General features: G+C 44.7%; 2 protein-coding genes across 3 annotated transcripts in view; both read left to right on the forward strand.

Moving 5' to 3' along the window:
• Positions 1-129: 129 nt before the first annotated feature.
• Positions 130-10,557, forward strand: efs (embryonal Fyn-associated substrate). 2 transcript variants are annotated; one of them, XM_050066581.1, is made up of 8 exons: positions 131-288; positions 792-996; positions 1,781-3,097; positions 3,340-3,459; positions 4,419-5,363; positions 6,028-6,096; positions 7,442-7,699; positions 7,795-10,557. In XM_050066581.1, the coding sequence occupies exons 2-8, from the start codon at positions 985-987 to the stop codon at positions 7,978-7,980; spliced, it is 2,907 nt and encodes a 968-aa protein (XP_049922538.1). In that variant the 5' UTR covers positions 131-288; positions 792-984; the 3' UTR covers positions 7,981-10,557. The 2 variants fall into 2 exon arrangements, with proteins under 2 accessions (XP_049922539.1, XP_049922538.1); XM_050066582.1 differs by lacking the exon at positions 6,028-6,096 and having other exon boundaries at positions 130-288.
• A 289-nt stretch (positions 10,558-10,846) lies between these two features.
• Positions 10,847-19,197, forward strand: part of acin1b (apoptotic chromatin condensation inducer 1b) — a 29,619-nt gene continuing 21,268 nt past the window's right edge. The window contains exons 1-6 of the mRNA XM_050066579.1: positions 10,847-11,018; positions 13,928-13,993; positions 14,210-14,321; positions 15,029-15,102; positions 15,373-16,914; positions 17,101-17,183. Of these exons, the coding sequence (XP_049922536.1) occupies positions 10,884-11,018; positions 13,928-13,993; positions 14,210-14,321; positions 15,029-15,102; positions 15,373-16,914; positions 17,101-17,183 (2,012 nt within the window). The 5' untranslated portion in view covers positions 10,847-10,883. The remainder of the gene's footprint in view (positions 11,019-13,927; positions 13,994-14,209; positions 14,322-15,028; positions 15,103-15,372; positions 16,915-17,100; positions 17,184-19,197) is intronic.

Here is a 19,197-nt window from a genome sequence, read left to right on the forward strand (position 1 = left end):
CACACAAAGCCGAGCCAATCACAGAGGTGGTGTGTTCACGGCTGCGGATACCTGCGCGATTTCACAGATGTTGGATAGGTTTACAACCTGACGCTAACGCGCACGCTATGCTACTGGATCAGTGAATGGCGTCAACCCCTGAAGGAGGCGGAGATAGCGTTGTTGTCATCGCCGAAGATGATTGAACGCCGATGGCCTCAGATTTTCACGCCTGAAAAGAAGTGATTTCTACGTTTGTGAGACTGTACGCCGACGCGAAGTTTATGGGCGATAAGAGAATAAAGAAAGGTAATTATTTTAACAGCGATACTTTGGGTGCTAACGTTGGCTCGTGCGCGTATTAACGGTTTCCCCCCGGCGGTGCCATTGTTGTTTTGAACTGAACTTTGGCGTTAGCAGCGAAAGGCGATGAAGATAACCAGCGTTATCATAGCTAACAGTATCTAGCTAATGTTGGTAGCTAGGCCGCGACAACACGGCTAATGTTATATTAGCTAGCTACTGTTCAATTGAATTATCATTTTAATCTGAATAGTTATAGATAACTTTATAATACATATTTGATAGCGAGTGCACACCGGTTATTTAGCTACGATGCTAAGCTAACGTTAGCTTAGCGGGTTGCTTCTAACGTAACGTTACTGGGCGTGGAAATGATAGACAGGTGTTGCCGCTGCCTGCCCTACCTTTTATTTCACATGTGCCTCGTAGCGTACGAGTTGAGGCTGACTAACAGTCTCGGTGTGATGTGAGTGAGTCGTGGAAAAAAAGCGTTTGTGCACTGATTTCAGGATCTTTATGAAGGCGGAGTCGACCCGGACTTTGAGATGTGTCCTCCCCGGACTCAGCTGTGCCTCCGCACCGAGCCTCTCCGGCGACCAGCACATCCATAAGAAGCACCGCTGATCTAGATGGACGACCCCGACTGATCCGGACTCTGGAGTTATAGTTTCTCTCTGAGACATAACTGTTATCTTGGCAATAATGTCTGTCTCTGTGAGTACAGTGTTTGTGTCTTTGTGTGTGTGCATTTGCATGTCTTCTTCTTGAGTAAACATGCAATCAAAACTAAAATATACATATATATATATATATATAATCTACTTTGCACGCTTTTAACTTTTGTACATTCTCACCATGTCTGTATATTTTATTAGGATCCTCATTGCCTCCATTACTGTTCTAAGGGGGTCCCACATGGCTCAATGGAGCCTAGCTGTCCCCAGGGGGTTGGTTTAGAAAATGAAAGGGGGCCTGACTCTCTGGCTTTGGGTTGGCAATTAAATCCTAAACAGCAAAGGGACAGATGTGCCTCTCATCCCCTCCCCCTCCCTCTCATCTTGCTCATTACCATTAAGCCCTTGTGTCCATTTGATCATTGATCCTCCCTGACTGTGCCCCTCTTTCCCTCTCAGCTCCATGATTATTGACACAGCTGTGAATTATGTGATGATGCTTGTTTTTACGCTTTAAATTTTTCTTTGTGCGTTCTCCCATCCTCTTCCTGTCCTTCTGTCTCTCGCATGGACATTTTACGAGATCTTCCCTATTCACTCGTATTCACTCTCTATTCAATAGCCCCGAACAATCGACCTTTTTATGCCCCTGACTTGGCACTGCCACGTCAATGTACTTGTTTGTTTGTGGTGAGCAGATGTGAGACACTAGCTTGTGTGAATTTAGGCTGTAGATTAAAACCTGCTCTTGGCGTGTGTTGTGTGAGTTACTGAAGGGAAGGGTCCGTGTTTATGATTTTTGCTGTTTTTGTCCTCTTTCTCAGACGGTATTGGCAAAGGCGCTGTTTGACAACACGGCAGAAAGCCCGGAGGAGCTGGCTTTCCGGAAGGGGGACATCCTGATGGTTCTTGAACAGGAGCAGAGTGGCGGGCCAGGCTGGTGGCTCTGCTCCCTACATGGCAGACAGGGCATTGCACCTGCGAACCGCCTTCGACTCCTCCAGACCGCCCCGCCCCCAGGCTCAGACCCCCGACGTAACCCTGCTGAGGACTCCGTCTACCTGTCGCCTGTTCCCCCACTGGCCCGGACTGCTGTCAGCAGTAGTGCAGAGGACATAGATGGAGTGTATCGCTCCCCGCCAGCTGTGGGCGAGGGACGAGGAGCTGCCTCAAGGCCGGGGGAGCTCCGCAGAGTCGAGGGTGGGCGCCCACGCTCCCACTCCAGCTCTGGCACCCGGCCCAGACCTGACTGGGATTTAGGGGTGACGGGGCGTCCGCGCTCACCCTCTCTGAGAGGACGGGGCTCAGAAGCGACAGGAACACTTTATCAGACTCCAGTAAGTCCCATGCCTTCAGCAGCTCAGCATGCCAGACCGCCACTCATGGCTTCAGAGTCTGTGTACCTCTCCCCCACTGGAGTACCACGGGCAGCTGATGAACCAGAGGACACTACATATCTAGTTCCTAGAGAAACACTAACAGCAGGACACTCTGACGACTGTTACTTGGTGCCTAAAGGCACACCCCTTGCAGGTGATGATGTTTACCAGTCCCCAACAGGAGGAGTTGTGGGCACTGCTGTCTGCTCTAATGGCCCCAGTGGAACACCCGGTACCCCTCAGCCGAAAGTGAGCCAGGACACCCCAGGGGTGTACCAAACACCCACCTCTGTGGGAACAAGCCTTCACAGGACTTCAGCCACAGTTTTGGCTCACCAGCATCCATCTCACATATCCCCTGTCCAAGCATCTCCCAGACCTCTGCTCAAGGGAGTTTCACCCAACTCTGCAGTCGCCAGAGGCAAACCCGGCCTGGCCTGTCATCGCGGGTCGCCTTTGCTGGTCAGAGCAGGCCAGGTCAGGGTTCCTGGATCACCAAATTTTGCCCGCAAACCTCCTCCGCCAGCTCCTCCAGTGAGGGGAGTCACCAGGAAAGATGCTGCACCGTCATCTGCCGATTCTAACTCTGTTCCCAAACCCACTGCTCAGGTTACTAATGCAGGCCTGCAGCAAGAAGAGGACAAACAAAGAGGAGTTCCTCAGAGCAAGGATGAACGGATGAATAATGGCCTGGAAAAAAGCAACAATATGCAGAACAAAAAAGGAGAAAGTCAGGATTACGCAGATGCTGTGGATGACCAGGTATGTGGAGCTACTCCGCTTATCACACTGTTCAAACTAGAAACGTGTTACGTTGCAGGTTATTATCATTGTTATTTAATAGGTTTATACACACTTTAACTACTCCAAAAATGTGTTCTAGAGAGTTTGTGTATGGTTTGGATTTGCATGTCGTTTGAGTTTCATCAGCATGTTTGAATATTATTCAAATTTTGACCAACGTGCAATCATAATTTGGTTTTGTGCTTCTGTTGTCTTGGTAGGTGTATGATACTCCTCCCAGTGGCAGGTGGCAGCGTCCAGTCCCATCCTCCCTGGGTGATGATGACGGTATCTATGACACCCCTCGCAGTGTACCACCACAAGCTGACTCTGAGACAGAGGTAAAGATACCACTTAGCAGCAGGGTTTTACCAAGAGCTGAATTATCCGTAGAGGTCTCTTCCTCTCCAAAACAAACAGAGATGGTGCTTTAAACTGGTAAAAACACTAAATAAAGCAGTTTAACATTAAAAATCAGAGTTTTTCCAATGCTGTAACTTCACAACTCAACAAAATATAGAGCATATAACATGTTATATATGCGTGTTGTGCCTATAATTACGCTCTTTTATTTTCTGACAGTCAAATGATAAACCTTGTGGTTGATATGATTGACCACGCAATCGCTGGGAACTGTGGTAAACTGGTGTGTTTAGTTCATGTCTGTACAAGTGTAGCGTTTCACCAACAAGAGATGACTATCAAATACCCTGTCACCATTTCTTCCCACATTCCACCATTGGTCTGTCTCCCTGCCCCCCTTTAAGGCGAGGCCACACCTGTCTCTCTCTGCCGTGGGAGCCTGTCTATCCAGTCCAAATGCTGCTGCTATTTTCTCTCAGTCACACCCATCTGTCAGGGCCATGCCAAGGCCATACCACCACCAGCAGCACCCTGCCCCCAGTGGTCTCCCCCTTTAATGTTACTTAAAAATGTCTGCCAGCTGTTGGATTATTTTTTTCCTCCTTGCCTGCAGTTACTGTATGTGGACGCATTGTTTTTACTCTCAGCTGGTTAAGGGGACAAATGTCTCCCTGCACTCCGTTTTGCTTTTGTGATGACTCTGTGATGCCATTCAGTCTGATCAGCCATGCGCAAGACAGGTTTCAGTCAAGTCTAATGGTGTGTTCACACTGAACACAAAGTGAACTTTAGTCTTGGGTGCCTCTCGCCAATAATTATTGACACAGAAACCCCTTACATTTTTTCCCAGTCCATAGAAATCATTCTCTGTCCACACAAGCATAAAGTAAATAACACATACAATTAAAAATTCTTCTGTCTTCTCCCTCCCTTGTAGGTCTATGATGTCCCCACTCTCTCTTTGAATGTATCCACATCAGATGTCCAGCCTGACGAAGCTGATGACGACGTATACAGCGTTCCTACACTTCCAGGTGTGCCTCTGGGCCCAGGAGAGTCCACCATCAGCCTCTCTGCTGAGGATGCCGGCCAGGTTGGACAGGCCTGTCGTGTCCCTGGATCTGAGAAACGAGCCAGCGGCGGAGGTCATAATCAGGACACTTCTGAGCCAGACTGTGGCATCTATGACATGCCTGCCTTGACTTCCGAAGTCCTCCCTCACTCTTTGTCATCCTCCTCCACTTCCACTCGCCGCCTCTCTGTTTCTAGTAACGGTTCGGGCGACATGCAGTGGAGAGCAACGCTTTCCAGCCTCGTCCACTCAGTGCTGAGCACGGCCTCCTGCCCGGCCTCCACCCTGTCATCACGGGACCTGGCCACCTCGTTGGCTGAAATCCTGTCGACCTGGAAAGCCAGTCATTCAGATGATCCACCACCACCTCTTCAGCAGGCGTGGGCTCGTCTATCAGACCTTCTCCCGGCGTTATCCGCAATTGGCAACGCTCCTCCATCTGAAGGGCTGTTGACGCTCGTCCAACGCTCCCTTGAAGAAAGTGCCCTGCTCTTGCAGGCTCAGGGCCGACCACGTTTGCCTTCCCAAGATTCCCTGTCCCGCAGGCCATTGCCTGCACTCCCTGTGCCTGATGGGAAGTCATCAGGAGGAGGCATGGGCTCACGTAAAGGTAGCTGGATCCAGGAGAGGCCCCTGCCTCCGACCCCTCAGCCTGCTTTCCCTTTGCCTCCCACTGTGTCGACTGTGACACTCACAGTGGGCCCTGTTGATGGAGAAGATGACCCCAGCAATGAGTATGCAGGGATCGGCTTGACTCCCATCCCTGCACCTGTACCAACTGGAGACAGCGTTGGATACGTCAAGCTACAGGTCAGTTTTCATGATGAAATTAATGAATGTGTTGTACAACATCTGCATGAAAAACTGGATCTTTGCAGACCACTTATATATCCATTTATTTTCACATTTCTAGCTCTATAGCTTGCTCTGTTTGTTAGTTGGTTGGTCGGCAAGGTCGGGTACAGTTCAAATTTGAACTGATACTGGTCTGGGTTCCTGTTCTGGTACCTAGGATCTGGCTCTGGTACCCAACGATACCTTTTTTCAGTACTTTGTATTAGAGATGCACCGATTCAGCTTTGTCAGTTGTGATACCGATCCCGATGCTGTGGCTTTGAGTATCAGCCGATACCCGATACCGATCCGAGCCCCGCGTTCTCACCCAGATGCGCTCTAAGGTGCCAACATTTGGCACTGATTGATTTAACATGAATCGAATTGGTAGTACCGATGTAATTCAGTTGGTCCCCTTAAAAGTACCAAGTTTGGTAGCCAACCCAAAGAACATGGCACATTCACAAGTACTGTGCAAGCCTGAGTCAAGAACTAAGCTGTTTTTTTATCGCAAGTAATATGAGGATATTCAACCGCACTATCGGATATTTTCCTCACATCGTGCAGCCCTAAATACATCAAACATGGACAGTAGCTGTGTCTATAAACACCCCTGACTGTTCTATCCGTCCCACACTAGGGTAAACCTGATCCACTTCCTGACGTCCTGGGTGAGAATGGACACACACAAATCACTGCAGAGCCAACGGTGAGTCCCTTCCTCTATTTTTACCTCCACACACTCAGTCGTTAGCTCCTACAGTCCAAAGGATTCTTACATGATTTGTGTTGCACAGAAACACACGCAGCAAGTCAGCACAGATAAGTCATTGATTCACTCTGTGTTCACAGTGCGCCCTGTTTACTAATGAGCACTGTGACTCATTAATCCAGCTCACTGCAGCTCTTTGGCTCCCGATGTCGTCTAAACCCATCCTCAGTCTACACCTACTGTGTTTACACAACACCAGTTGCCTTTATATCACGTTAACCCTTTGTTCACGTCTTCCTCGTGAATCTGCACGCACATCCATCAGGCCATGAGATTCAGAGTGTGTTTCTGATGTTTAGGCTTTTGTTCTTCAGGGAATCCAACATCAAGGCTTGTGACAGCACACAGAAGCAAAATTACAATCAGTCATTGTCTTACGTTTTCTCTTGAGTCAGTTTCATCTTCTGTCGCTTGAGACTGAGGTCATGTTTTCTTATCACTCAGTCTGCATGTTTTCTACTCCTTGCTGGATTCCTTGGTTGCGCCACAGACGACCAACAAGAGGTCACTTGTAAATCTTAACAATCTTGCCTCACATAGAACGAAAGCTGCAGGACAATAAGAGACAGAAAAGCTCAGTCACTTGCTGACGTACTGTGTATATATATGTGTGTGTGTGTGTGTGTGAGACTCTCTCTGGCTTTTAAGTTATGTATAAGACTGCACATGTTACATTAACAACATTACACACCATTAATCAGAGGCCTGCATATGTTTGTTTACATGACGAAGCTCTGATGTTCAGGAGTTAAAGGCAGCGTGAAGCATTCACACTGATGAATGATAATGTTCTGTAAACAGAAGACACGTGCTGCACGCTCCGGCTGTGTCTGCAGTAAATTAGGATGGATTCTGATTGGCTGTCAGTGTCTCTGTTCATGAAATCGCTCTGAAAGTGATCCCAATGATACTTAATAGTGATGATTACATGAACGCAGTAGTCGAGCTAAGCTCATAGCTTGACTAATCAGTCAAGTCGGACTTCTCGTCATGTCTGAGTATACATGTAGAAGAGAAAATCTAATTTCTGACCAAGTACATTTGACTCCTCTGATAGGCGGCGCTGTGTCCTTTTTAATATAGTGTGTATTGAACTAGTTCCGGTTTTTGCATCTCGGTCACCATAGTGTTTGTTTGTTTGTTTTTCCGGGAGTTACTGCTCTGCTGCTACGTCATAAATTTCATCTTCATCTTGCCTTAAGCTGTAGAAACCCTTACTTATTGCCAATGAAGTATTTGACTCTGTCCCTTTCAAACGCTAATATCATCTTTCATTTTACAGTTGACTCCATCCCCTCCACTTCCTGTGTCTCTCTCCCTGGAGGACTCGGAGCTGCTGTCCTTCTACTCTTCCCAGAGCCTCGCTCACCTCTCCTGCCTGGCAGACGCCATCGACGTGCTCTTCAGCAGCGTGCAGGGGAACCAACCGCCCCGCATCTTCGTCGCCAGAGGGAAGAGTCTCATCGTGACGGCACACAAGCTGGTGTTCATCGGGGACACGCTCTCCCGCCTTCTCACCTCTGCCGACCTCCGGGCCAAGGTGCGTAGAGAAGATTGGTGTGAATAGTATAGTACAGTATACCTGCTTTTAACTTAACGGACAATGACAGTTTTTATTTCCTTTCTCTGCTTCAGATAACAACCTCAGGGGGACGACTCTGCCAGGCCTTGAAGTCAGTTGTCGTGGCAACAAAAGGCGCTGCACAAAACTACCCGTCAGTATCCGCCACCCAGGAGATGGTGGACCGCGTCGCCGAGCTCTCCCAGCAGGCCGCGGGCTTCTCCACTCTGCTCCAGCGCCTGGCGGAAATATCTTCGTGATATTTCGTACCACTTGCGTAAAAAAAAAAACTTTGTTTACACTACACATATATTTTCTCTCTTTGAAATGCCTTATTTGTTGTTAGACTCTTTCACCACCTTTTGTTTGAGTGGGATTGAAGCAAGCGGAGTTGAAGTGTTGACCCTCGCTGCAGCTGTTACGGAGCTGGGTTTCGACTGTGTTGGTTCCTGTCCTCCCAGTGTGTGTTGGTTTGCCTTTTGTTTATATACTGACCTCTGTGCTTTGATGCCAGGCACACTTGTCTATTTGAGTGTTAACTTATTGAATATTTGAAGCCCCCTTGAAGGCTTTGAGCGTCCGTGCGGACTGTTTATCTTGGGAGCTTTGCTTTGTTATGTCGGCCATATTTTCTTTTCCTCACATGATAGCCATTTTCCTTCCTTCCTTTATTTATTTAGCCATCCCCCTTGTTCCAAAAATAGCACAGAAGGAGGCCTTACATCCTGGTTCTGACCTACTTCTTACTGTTAACCTGAAAGGCCTTTTGTGAGCATCATTCTGAAGCTGCTGAGGCAGCACATTGAGTGTTTTTGGGCTTAATATGGAAGAAATGGAAGAGGCCCGACTTCCATTCTTAATCTGTGCAAGTACGTGTCGTGTTTGTGTCGTACCCATTTCCACTAGAAAGCAAAGTACAGTTCCACTTGACGAGGATTACAAGAACCATCTCTCAACACGTGTTCAGTTTACGCTCATGCAGTCGCACACACCTCAAGAAGACGAATTAAAATCCTGTCTGACAGAGGGAGATCATATTTGAGTGACTGAGAGTGAGTAATGATAGCTGGGTGAGATGTTGCTAATCCTGTTCTTTCCCACAGTCTTTCCCACAGTCACGTGATAGCCTGGTAATGGATAACAAACCTGTCGACCAAGCTCACCTGTCTGCACACGTCTTGTTGTGACCTGCATGCTCGACTTTCTTTGGCTTTCCTCGCTTTTCATGTTCATTTCCCATAAGACGCTCGTCCAAGTCGACAGTGCTTACTTACATTTGCTTTGATCGGTTAAAGTCAGGTCGAAACTAAGGCTGGGTATGATACTTGTATCACATCAAGATGGATATTTAAGGGATAGTTTTAAGTAGGGTTGTATGAGGTACTTGGTCATTGTCAGTGTATTACATACAGTAGATGTCACTCGGCATGTTGCCAGTTTGGAGAAGCACCCTGGAGTCTGACACGCAAGCTAAGCGATGTACTGCTGTGGAGGAGTAGTTTAAGTGTACGCTATATTGAGAACATTCTCGCAGCTTTACCTTAGCGTCCGACAGCGATTTCTCACAGGGAAATGAAACTCTATCACTATTTTCAAAGCCAGACTCCATCGCAGAGCTGATCACAGGAGCTGCTGGTCTACGACTAACTTGATCGTGTTATTTGGGACTTCAAAACCCAAACTAGCCCTTTAAAGCGCCGTAGTAGAACAGCAGCTCGCATGTTCAGTGAGGCAAAATTACTGCTTTTGTTAATAGAGTCTTGTGGCTTTGACGAGAGTATAGATGGGGAACCGAAGCCGTCAGAATGGGGTGTCGAATGGAAAAGCAAAGCATACAACCCAACTTATGAGCTGTCCCTTTAATATTTGAAGGACATATTTTGCCCAGCCTTAGTAGAAACTGTGAAATAAAGCACAGCACACTTTGTGATTGAAATATTTTGCGTTTTAAATCCAACAACACACTTACCTGTTTCCCATTTCAGACCATTGTATTACTGTCTGACCACTACCGTGTCTACTTGTACCACTTTTGAGATATAATGCGTCGGTCTACGCACATACAGCTCATACATACGTTAAATATGAAGCTGTGATGGAACAAAAAGTCGACTGGAAGTTGAACAAACACGATGTTTCTCACATTCACACTACAAATGGTGCTCCACAAAGCTGGATTATAATGTATCATCAGTCATGTTGTTTAAACTGATATTCAAGTTTTATTCTCAGATCCGGATCAGTATCATCAGGGCATTGCATAATCATCTTCTCAGCTGTGTGGCTCAGTTTTAAATCATTATTTTACTACTGTGTCTTCTGTCACTACTTTTACATTCTCTCTGCTGCAGTGCCACCCTGTGGAGGTTTGAAGTATTACCTAATGAATACCTGCCTGCCAAAACAGGCTCTAATACTGTTTGTATGAAGAGAGCATGATCGGCAAGTAACCTTTAGCAGTATATTTATTACTGTCAAGTTTTTATGTTATTTGCTTTCCACTTTGCATGGCTTTAATTTGCTTAATTTTTATATATATATATATATATATGCACATCCTTCACCGTGGGGTGATTTTACTGGGTAATTTACAACTGACTTTTTTTATTTTCCCCTGGGAAAAATATGTTAAGTTACAGTTCAAAGATAAGGCTGTTTTTCTTTTGTACAAGAAAGGTTTTTTTTTTACACTATGTGAACTCATTTGAGTCTGTTATCTGTATTTGCTGAGGTATAGAAGTCTCCTACAGTGATACACCCCCTTGCTTTTAACACTACATTTGGTGTCTGTCTTGTATTCCTGTTCAGAATGCACAAATACATCTTTTGCAATTAAATGAATGTGTTTTGGTTATTTATTGCAGTATTGGTGTCCAAAAATAGATGATTTTGTTATTTGCAGGGCAAAAATATATATTTTTTCAGTAGATTAATTAAAGCAAGATTAAAACTACTTAAAATTAAAAATAAATAAATAAATAAAATTAAAAAAGCCTTAATATTATGTGGCTGTGGGCCCAAACTGGCTGAACATCTTTTCCAACTGTCAACCTTCTGTCATGGGATTCGGATAAGCCGAGCCCTTCCGGAAACTGCCGAGCTGTGACGCTGAGCAGCAGCCGTAGCGACGCTTGTTGGAGTTTAGACAAGCGGAGGGAGCAAAATGGCGGACGAAGATATTACGCTTGATGGAAAACCTCTACAATCGCTCCGTGTTGCGGATTTGAAAGCCGCCCTGGAGCAAAGAAACCTCCCGAAGAGCGGGCAGAAAAACACGCTCATGAAGCGACTGAAAGGGGTAAGTTTGCCGCCATGTTACGGACGCTTGTCGAGTCTGTCTAAGTTCAGCAGGAGGCGAGAGACGTTGGGGGTTAACGTTAGAGGCCGTAACGGTGTGTGGGCTCGGAAGCGGGAATACATAAATCGCCTGGCACACGTTATTACACATCAACAACAGTTTTCGGTGGCGGTTATTCGTAGCTGACAGCACAACGAAACGGCCCACCGACCGAGCTCACACTCAATCGGCAACTACTCTCAGTGCACCGTGTTGCTCACAGTTGAACTGTGCACCTGTCAAGTCGAGGCCTAAGCCGCACATAGTGTACAGTACATGGCCGTGCCCGCGCTCCCTGTGTGAGTGTATCGGGGTTACGGGGGCGCGCCTCGCCATGTAAACACAATTTTACGAGCTCCAACAACCAGTGAATTACTCAGCTGTGGTTCACGATATATTTATTTTTCAACACTACTGCTGTTCTGCACAGGACATTCAGTCCATAGCTGTCAGGGCCGTAGCTAGGATTTTAGAAATACTGAGTTATGAGTCACCACACATCTAAAAATACACATTTATTTTCGATTTTTAAACGTTTTATTCACAAGTTTTACGCTTCTCATGTCATATTTCGAAATGTTATTTCACCAAATTAAGGCTGAAATGCCCCAGCAGTAATATAGTTGTAGTGTGGAAGCAATTACTACTTTAATTATTTATTTTTATGGCCTGAAAGTGGTTGAATGTTCGACTAATTGATGACCAATCGACTATTAAAATAATCAGTGACTATTTAGTAGTCGACTAATCGGTTTGAGTCATTTTCATAGAAAAGTACTATAAAAGTGCCCCAAAATACTCTTATTGCAGCTTCTTACGTTCAAATATTGGCAGCTTTACACACTCTCCCATGACACTGAACTAAAAACCTTTGGTGTGAGTATGAAACAAGACATTAGATGAAATCACTTTGGGGTTTGGGAGAGACAGACCGACATTTTTCAACATTTTAACACATTTTTCAATAAAAAGATTAGTCGACTAATCGAAGAAATAATCGACAGATTAGTCGGCAGCCCTATTGAATGTAAAAACAAAATCTAAAATATGCTGGAATTACTAGAGCTGCAATGATTAATTGATAAGTTGCCAGCTTTTAAATTAATTGCAAACTAATTTGATTGTTTATAAATTGCTTTTGAGGTATTTTTCAAGGAAAAAATGTGAAAATTCTGGTTTCCTCACTCCTTTATAACAGTAAACATGTAAATAGTGCTTATGTCTTGTTGTTTTTGCCTATGTGCTTTGGTTATATGCTTGCTCTATGCTCATGGACATACATCAATCCGTTTTTAACTTTGCTTATGCGCTTCTGAATGTTACTTTGTAGTGATCGACCGATATGTTTTTTTCAGAGCCGATACTGATTATTATGAAACAGAGATGCTGATAGCCGATATTTACAACCAATATGTGTCTGTCGTAAAAACACTGACAAAGAAACACTAGAGGCAGGATAAAAACTCAGAATAAAGAACGAAATTTTAGATCTGTCAATAAAAAGGAAAATAAATAAGTGAAGAATAAATAAGTAACAAAGTTGAAGAATATGCCAGCTAAATAAAAACAGATTAATAGAAATAAATAAAGAAATAAATACACAAAAATCATTAATACAAAATTTAAAAAAATAAAATGAAAAGCAGTAAAATAAATAAATAAAATAAAATAAAATAAGATTAAATAAAGGAGAGCTCAATGAAAAGCCAGGCTAAAAGGGTAGGTCTTGGGTTTGCTTTTAAGAGCCTAGAGTGGTACTTGCAAACAGTGAGAAGCACGCCAGGGGTAAAACAACACAGCTAAGGAAAACAAAACTGTATATCGGTATATTGCTGGAAAAAAACGCCGATACCGATAACCCTAAAAATTCATAATATTGGCCCTGATTATCTGTCGACCCCTATTATTTTGTCTCTCTCTTATATACACTTACACCAACAACCTGCCAGGGTCTGCAGATGAAAATTAGCCTGTATAGCTAAATCTGTCACATTTACGTGACTTTAGTGATCATGTTCATTAGTGCGCACTGTCCCTCTCTAAAAGAAATAAACATAAACTGAATGTCTTAAGGTTGTGGACAAAACAAGATACTTGAGGATGTAAGTTTTGGTGTGATTTGCATGCATTCAAAACACTCCTGCATTGGACCAGGTTACAACTGAAGCAGGCTTTTAAATGTGTGTTAATGAGGCTGCACTGGTGCCACTGTCGGGTAGTAGTAACACACTGTTACTAGGTTGTAGTTGTTTTTACATGTGTGTGTAAATTACTGACGCTCTTGATTCCTCGTGATAATCCATTCATATATGAAGCATCCCATTGGAAATAAATAGTAGGTCTACTTTGCAAGATTTCAATGCCACAACAGTGTGAAAAGCAATATGAAATATGAGGATTGTGTCTCCTAAAGGTTTGTCTTTTTCAGAAAATGGCCATCACATTGCAGCTGCTTTTAATATAGTTGATTATCTTTTATAATTTATTCAATGTTTTTGCACAATATTGAAACGGATGTTCATTGTTTAAATGTGACAAAATGTAAACTAACCAGTTTGACAAAAGTTGGATTTTTACCTTATCAAGTGCCCAGGCAAATAACAAATGCACTTTTGCTGATATGGGTTAAAATTAGCAAGGCAGCAAGCTCACTCACAAATCATCCACCAAATAAATGTATTTTAAAGTTATGCAACAGCTATTTCACAACTCAAACGAGTTTTATAATGGAGTCATAAAAAGAAGTGGTCAATGAAAATAACATAAAAATAATACTGATCTAGGATTATAGGAGCATTTAACATTTTGATGTCTTTTCTTGTAATGCAGTATTTAACATTTAAATAATTTCCCTTCCTTACTCCCCGCAGGCTCTGATGCTGGAAAATCTTCAGAAGTCATCCTCCTCTCATAGTGGGCTGCAGCCCAACTCACAGGTAAGAATAGATTTTAATATTTCATTTTAATTACGTGTGGGAATTTTAAATTCTGCCGAAAAGCATCACTCCTACTTTATAAACGTGATATGAAATTCATAGAATATTTCACTACAAACAGTTCTTAACAAACGCTTGTCATTTTTATATAACTGTGAAATTTACATTGCACAGATATTAATAAAGTGCTGTTCTGTGTACGTTACTGTGTTGTAGATAGGTGAGGAAATGAGCCAGAACAGCTTCATAAAACAGTACCTGGCTAAACAGCAGGAGCTCCTTCGTCAGAGACTGGAACGAGAGGCCCAGCAAGAGGAAGAGTCAGACGGTAACGTTCACACAAACACACAGAATCACACGGCAGACAAGAAACACTGTCTCTGTCACATGAACAATTGTTCCTCAATTTAAAGGGTAAGTCTGGTATTTTTCAACCTGTGTGTTGAGTGAGAGCGCTGTAGCTGGCTGCAGTGAAGCAGGCTGCAGTGTAGCCACTCGATAAATGTTTGCATTGTCAGTTTGCAGCCACTAAAATGTCTTGCTTTTGTCACTGATAGGCTCAGCTTGTTATTATAAGTATCTAACAAAACAACCTGAGCCTGTCAGTGGAAAAAAACAAGCACTTTTATTGGATGTAAACCGACGATGCAAACATGCCCCAACTCTTTTGCTCAATACTGGATCAAGTTTTGTTCCCATGAGTCACTTAGACACATAAAACGTGGGAGAACAGCATCCAGGTTGAAAAACACCTTAGTTACCCTTTAAAGGAACCGGACAAACCCTTGTGCCTTTCTGTCCCACACTCTCTTTCTCTTCCAGCGGTCCTTTTACTTTATGTTGTTCAAACATTTGTACTCCCCTAACTTCATACAAAGCTCTCATAACAGATAATTTGAAAAAGTCTTAAGAGAAAATGATAACTCAACCTGATTCATTCAGAAGTCGTTCTTGGTTGGGAACCAGTGTGTGTGTGCCATTAATCCTCACAGTGGTGCTGACCTTTAACCCCTGCCTCGTGTCACTCTCTAACAGAAAGCCCAGCAGTGCCGGAGGAGGACGACGATCACTCGGAGGACAATGACAGCTCTTCCTATGTCTCTGACAAGGTCAGTAACCTCCACACACTGAGAAGTCAAAAGAGGACAACTGAGGATTTATCCCACAGAACGGGACACGCTAAGCTGCTGCACACTGATCAGTTAATGCTGTGAACATTTTGTTTTTCATTCCTTTAGTAGAATACTTGTCACACTAAATCCTAGGTGGTGCTTTTTCGTAACAAAAGTATTATTCTGTGCTTTGTGTGCGTGAAATGCCTCAAAACATGTTAATGAATGTGTGGAACAAATGTTTGCTTCTCCCATATTTTTGCCCAGATGCCTTGCCCCATACCTCCCAAACCCTCCATGACCAGGGTGGAGGATAGAGGAGGAGGAGATGCAATGGTGGCTCATGGGATGATGGCATGCGGCCCTGACATGGGCCCCGGTCCCACCCTCCACCCCCAGGAGTCCCTTGAGGCTCCAGGAGCTCGGATGCAGCGAGCCACCTTTCACCAAGGCCACAAGGAGCCACCAGCCCCCTCTCCTCCCCGCGCCGTAGCCTCCCTGTCAGTGCGCGTCCTGGGCCAGCCTGACCACCAGGGGCTACCCCCTGCCGTGTCCCGAGCTCAGGAGAAGGAGGGCACCGCACCGAGCGAACCAGGATCTGCACATTCTGTCCTCCACCTGAGCCGATCTGCCGGGGCCTCAGCGGGAGCTCAGGTCCATGAGGACAGTGATGACGATGACGACGGTGATGATGAGAGCGAGGATGACGAGGATTGGGGGCCTGGTCCTGGCGGGGTACGGAGGGGCAACAGAGCACCACCCCAGCCACAGCAGATGCCTCCCAGTGTCCCATTAACAGCTGCCAGATCCAAACGCAAGCTGCAGCCTCCACAGCACATCCCGCCACCACAGGTACACCACACACCAATGCAACTGCGCCACCCCACTCCTCCTCCTTCTCCACCTCCTGACCTGTTCCCCCTACCTGACACACCCAAACAGAGTCCACCAGACACAGACGAGCAGGAGGGGGAGGGCCCCGAGGCATCTCGTGGCCCGAGGGTGCCTTTCCCACTTTCCAGTATGCAGAGGCAAGACTCTGACTCAAGCTCTCGTTCCAGCAGTCCCGAGCCCCCTGTGAAGCGCAGGCCGGGGCCCCTCTCTCTGCTCGTACACAAGATGGAGTCAGAGGGGGCTTTCCGTGCAGCAGAGGCCACCTCTGCTGTGGATATGTTGGGAGAGACGGCACACTCCACTGCTGCGTGTGCCAGTTCTAGTGAATCTCCACTGCAAAGACTGGAGAGGAAGAGGCTGCAAGAGAACCGAGAGATGGAGGAAGAAAGGCGGCTGAAGGAGGAGAAAGAGAGAGAACAACAGAGGCAGGAGAGAGAGAAGAAGAAGCTTCAAGAACAGGAGAGAGAGAAAAAGCGCTTGGAGGAAGAGAAGGAAAAGGAGAGGAAACGACTGGAAGAGGAGGAGAAGCAGCGTCAGAAAGAGGAGCAAGAAAAAGAGAGAAAACACCAGGAACAGGAAAAAGAAAAGGAGAGAAAACGCCTGGAAGAAGAAAAAGTAAAAGAGAGAAAACGCCTGGAAGAAGAAAAATTAAAGGAGAGAAAACGCCAGGAAGAGGAAAAAGAAAAAGAGAGAAAACGCCAGGATGAGGAGAGGAGACGAGAGGAGAAACAGCTGAAGGAGAAGGACAAGAGACAGGAGGCCGCCAACAAAGGCAGGGTGGCTGTAACTGAGGCCCAAGACTCAGGTTCCTCATCAGACTCTGACTCCAAATCAGACTCCTCTTCACGCTCATCACAATCCTCCTCCTCTTCCTCCTCCTCTGGAGATAAAACCAGCCCTGCGAGGCAACTGAAGGTCAGTGATCAAACTGATGTGGGTGTCAGAAGAAGTCATTTTGGTCCCATATTACTGCAGAGATTCCCCAGTGTTTCTTTTTTCTTAACTTCATTTCATCCTTCCTGTGTGTACCATTGAAATGCACTTTGAATCTAAATAATCTTTGTTTGTCTTTCATGGTTTTTACATTGAATAATCCCACAGAAGGCAGACCAAGGACGAGAAGCAGAGGATGAGAAAAAGACTAACCTGGGTAAAGGGGCAGAGAAACGATACCTTCCAAAAAGGTCAGTAAACATCATTAAAATACAGTTAACCATAATGAGAAATAGACAAGCCAAAAAACCTGCAACTACCAGAATGCATTGCACCTCACTGGACCAATAAATGTTCCTGCTGGAGGGTGACGTAATGCGAGCTTGGCTGCTTTGACACATGAAAAATAAAATGGCGGTAGGCTGGTAACAAACAATCTTTTATCACAACTAAAAATTAAGCTTAAATATGTTTTTGAAAACATCTAAGATCTCAGCACCTGCTTCTTGTTGACAAACTCTCATATTACACCCAAACAGTGTGCTAAGATATGTTTCTTAGGACATTTAAGGCAAGAAATAGGCAATACAGGAATAGAATATTTGTTTATATTTGATCAGCACTGCCTAGTTGTACAGATCTGTGTTTGGTCTGCATTTAAGAGAAAGAGAGAGGGGCGGGTTTCTCTCTTGATCCACTTCTATACCCACTGGGTGCATCTCAAGCCTTTTAAATTGCATCCATATTTCCCTCACTTGCGTCCTAGTCCCTCCCGCTGGAGTGGTATGAAGAGACACAAGGAAACCATGAGAGGAGAGAGGACACAAGGAGATTTTTTTAGCGAAATGAAACGTTTCCTCAGAACGGCCATTAAAAGACTTCAGTGAAGGCTGCTCTCGCGTGTCCTTGTTCCTCGCTCCACAGATCACAAATAAGAGCTTTGAGACGGTCTTCAAAATGGTGCGCCAGAACAACTCCTGGTTCAAGCGCGGATTGAGGACTGAGAAAATGACTATTAAGAGACCTTAGATGCACCTTTTTGTCCGTGGTGGTGGGCATACGCAATGAGAAATTACAGTAGCTTGAGCAACAGCCCATAAGCCAGCGAAAATGAGAGGTGAGCAGGGAGATCTGGGTGCTGGCAAGATGCAGGGAAGTTGACCACAGTTAATTTACACATAATACCCACGTTGTTATGATACAAAGCTGGTTGAAAATGAGCAAAGTATCCCTTTAAGTCTGAAAATTATATGTTGCTGGAGTTGGTGGATACACAGGAAAACAAGAAACATCATTAGTAATTTGCTCCGTGCATGCAGCACCTTCTTGTGTTGTGTGTGCTATTCTGTGATGTGATGTGACATGGATTTCTCTAGTGGCTCCCTGTAGTATTTAGCAACAATGATGTGCAGGGTTTTCCTGTTAATTAAGCTTATCTCTATATTCTCTATTCCTCCTTGTGGATATCTCAACTTGCTAGAAGTGACGTAGAGAAGCTTACAAATTAAATGCAGTGATGAAATCCCAAAGGAAGCACTTTAACCTTGGAAATATGTAGACAACATGGACTAAATCACTGGATTTTTTTGGATATTGGGGATGGTGATAACATTTTTAGCCATGTGGTCATGCTCCTGCAGACTTTGCTTATATTAACGTTGGCTGTCAGAGGAGAAGACAAAAGCAGTGTGTATTTTAAGTGCGAGAGATTTCCATGCAACAGCAGTCATGTAGCAAACACTGTAATACAAGGGTGTCAGATTCATTTTAGTTCATGAGCCACACAGTCCAGTTTGATCTCAAGTAACACCATTGCATAATAACCTAAAAATAACAATGCCCCAATTTTTTTCCCATCCATTCATCATTTACTGAACAGATGATAAACAGCCTGAGATGTTTTTAAAAAGAGAAATTTCAACAATATGTCTCAGTTTTTCCACATTTCGTCAATCAAACTGAAAAGGAAGCTATGAAGGAAGCAGGTTATAAGTTATCCTCTGCCTTACAAGCCATTTACAGATCTGACGTTTTGGCAGTGCCTTATTGATAGTGTCTGATACATATTCTTTTTTACTGAAGCTGCTGATTTACAACACACTTGCACAATGTTAAATAATATCGTTAAATATGACCCAATGAGGTGTTTATTGAGAGCTGTATTCTGGTCGGGGTGAAAAGCCTCTGAAGCAGCATTTTACACAAAGTACTCCTCACTGTTTAACTTGCTCCTGACACCTGGCATCTCTTAGTCTTCACAAGTAC

This window comes from Epinephelus moara, chromosome 17 (genome assembly GCF_006386435.1).
Source record: "Epinephelus moara isolate mb chromosome 17, YSFRI_EMoa_1.0, whole genome shotgun sequence".
Classification (NCBI taxonomy): Eukaryota; Metazoa; Chordata; class Actinopteri; order Perciformes; family Serranidae; genus Epinephelus; species Epinephelus moara.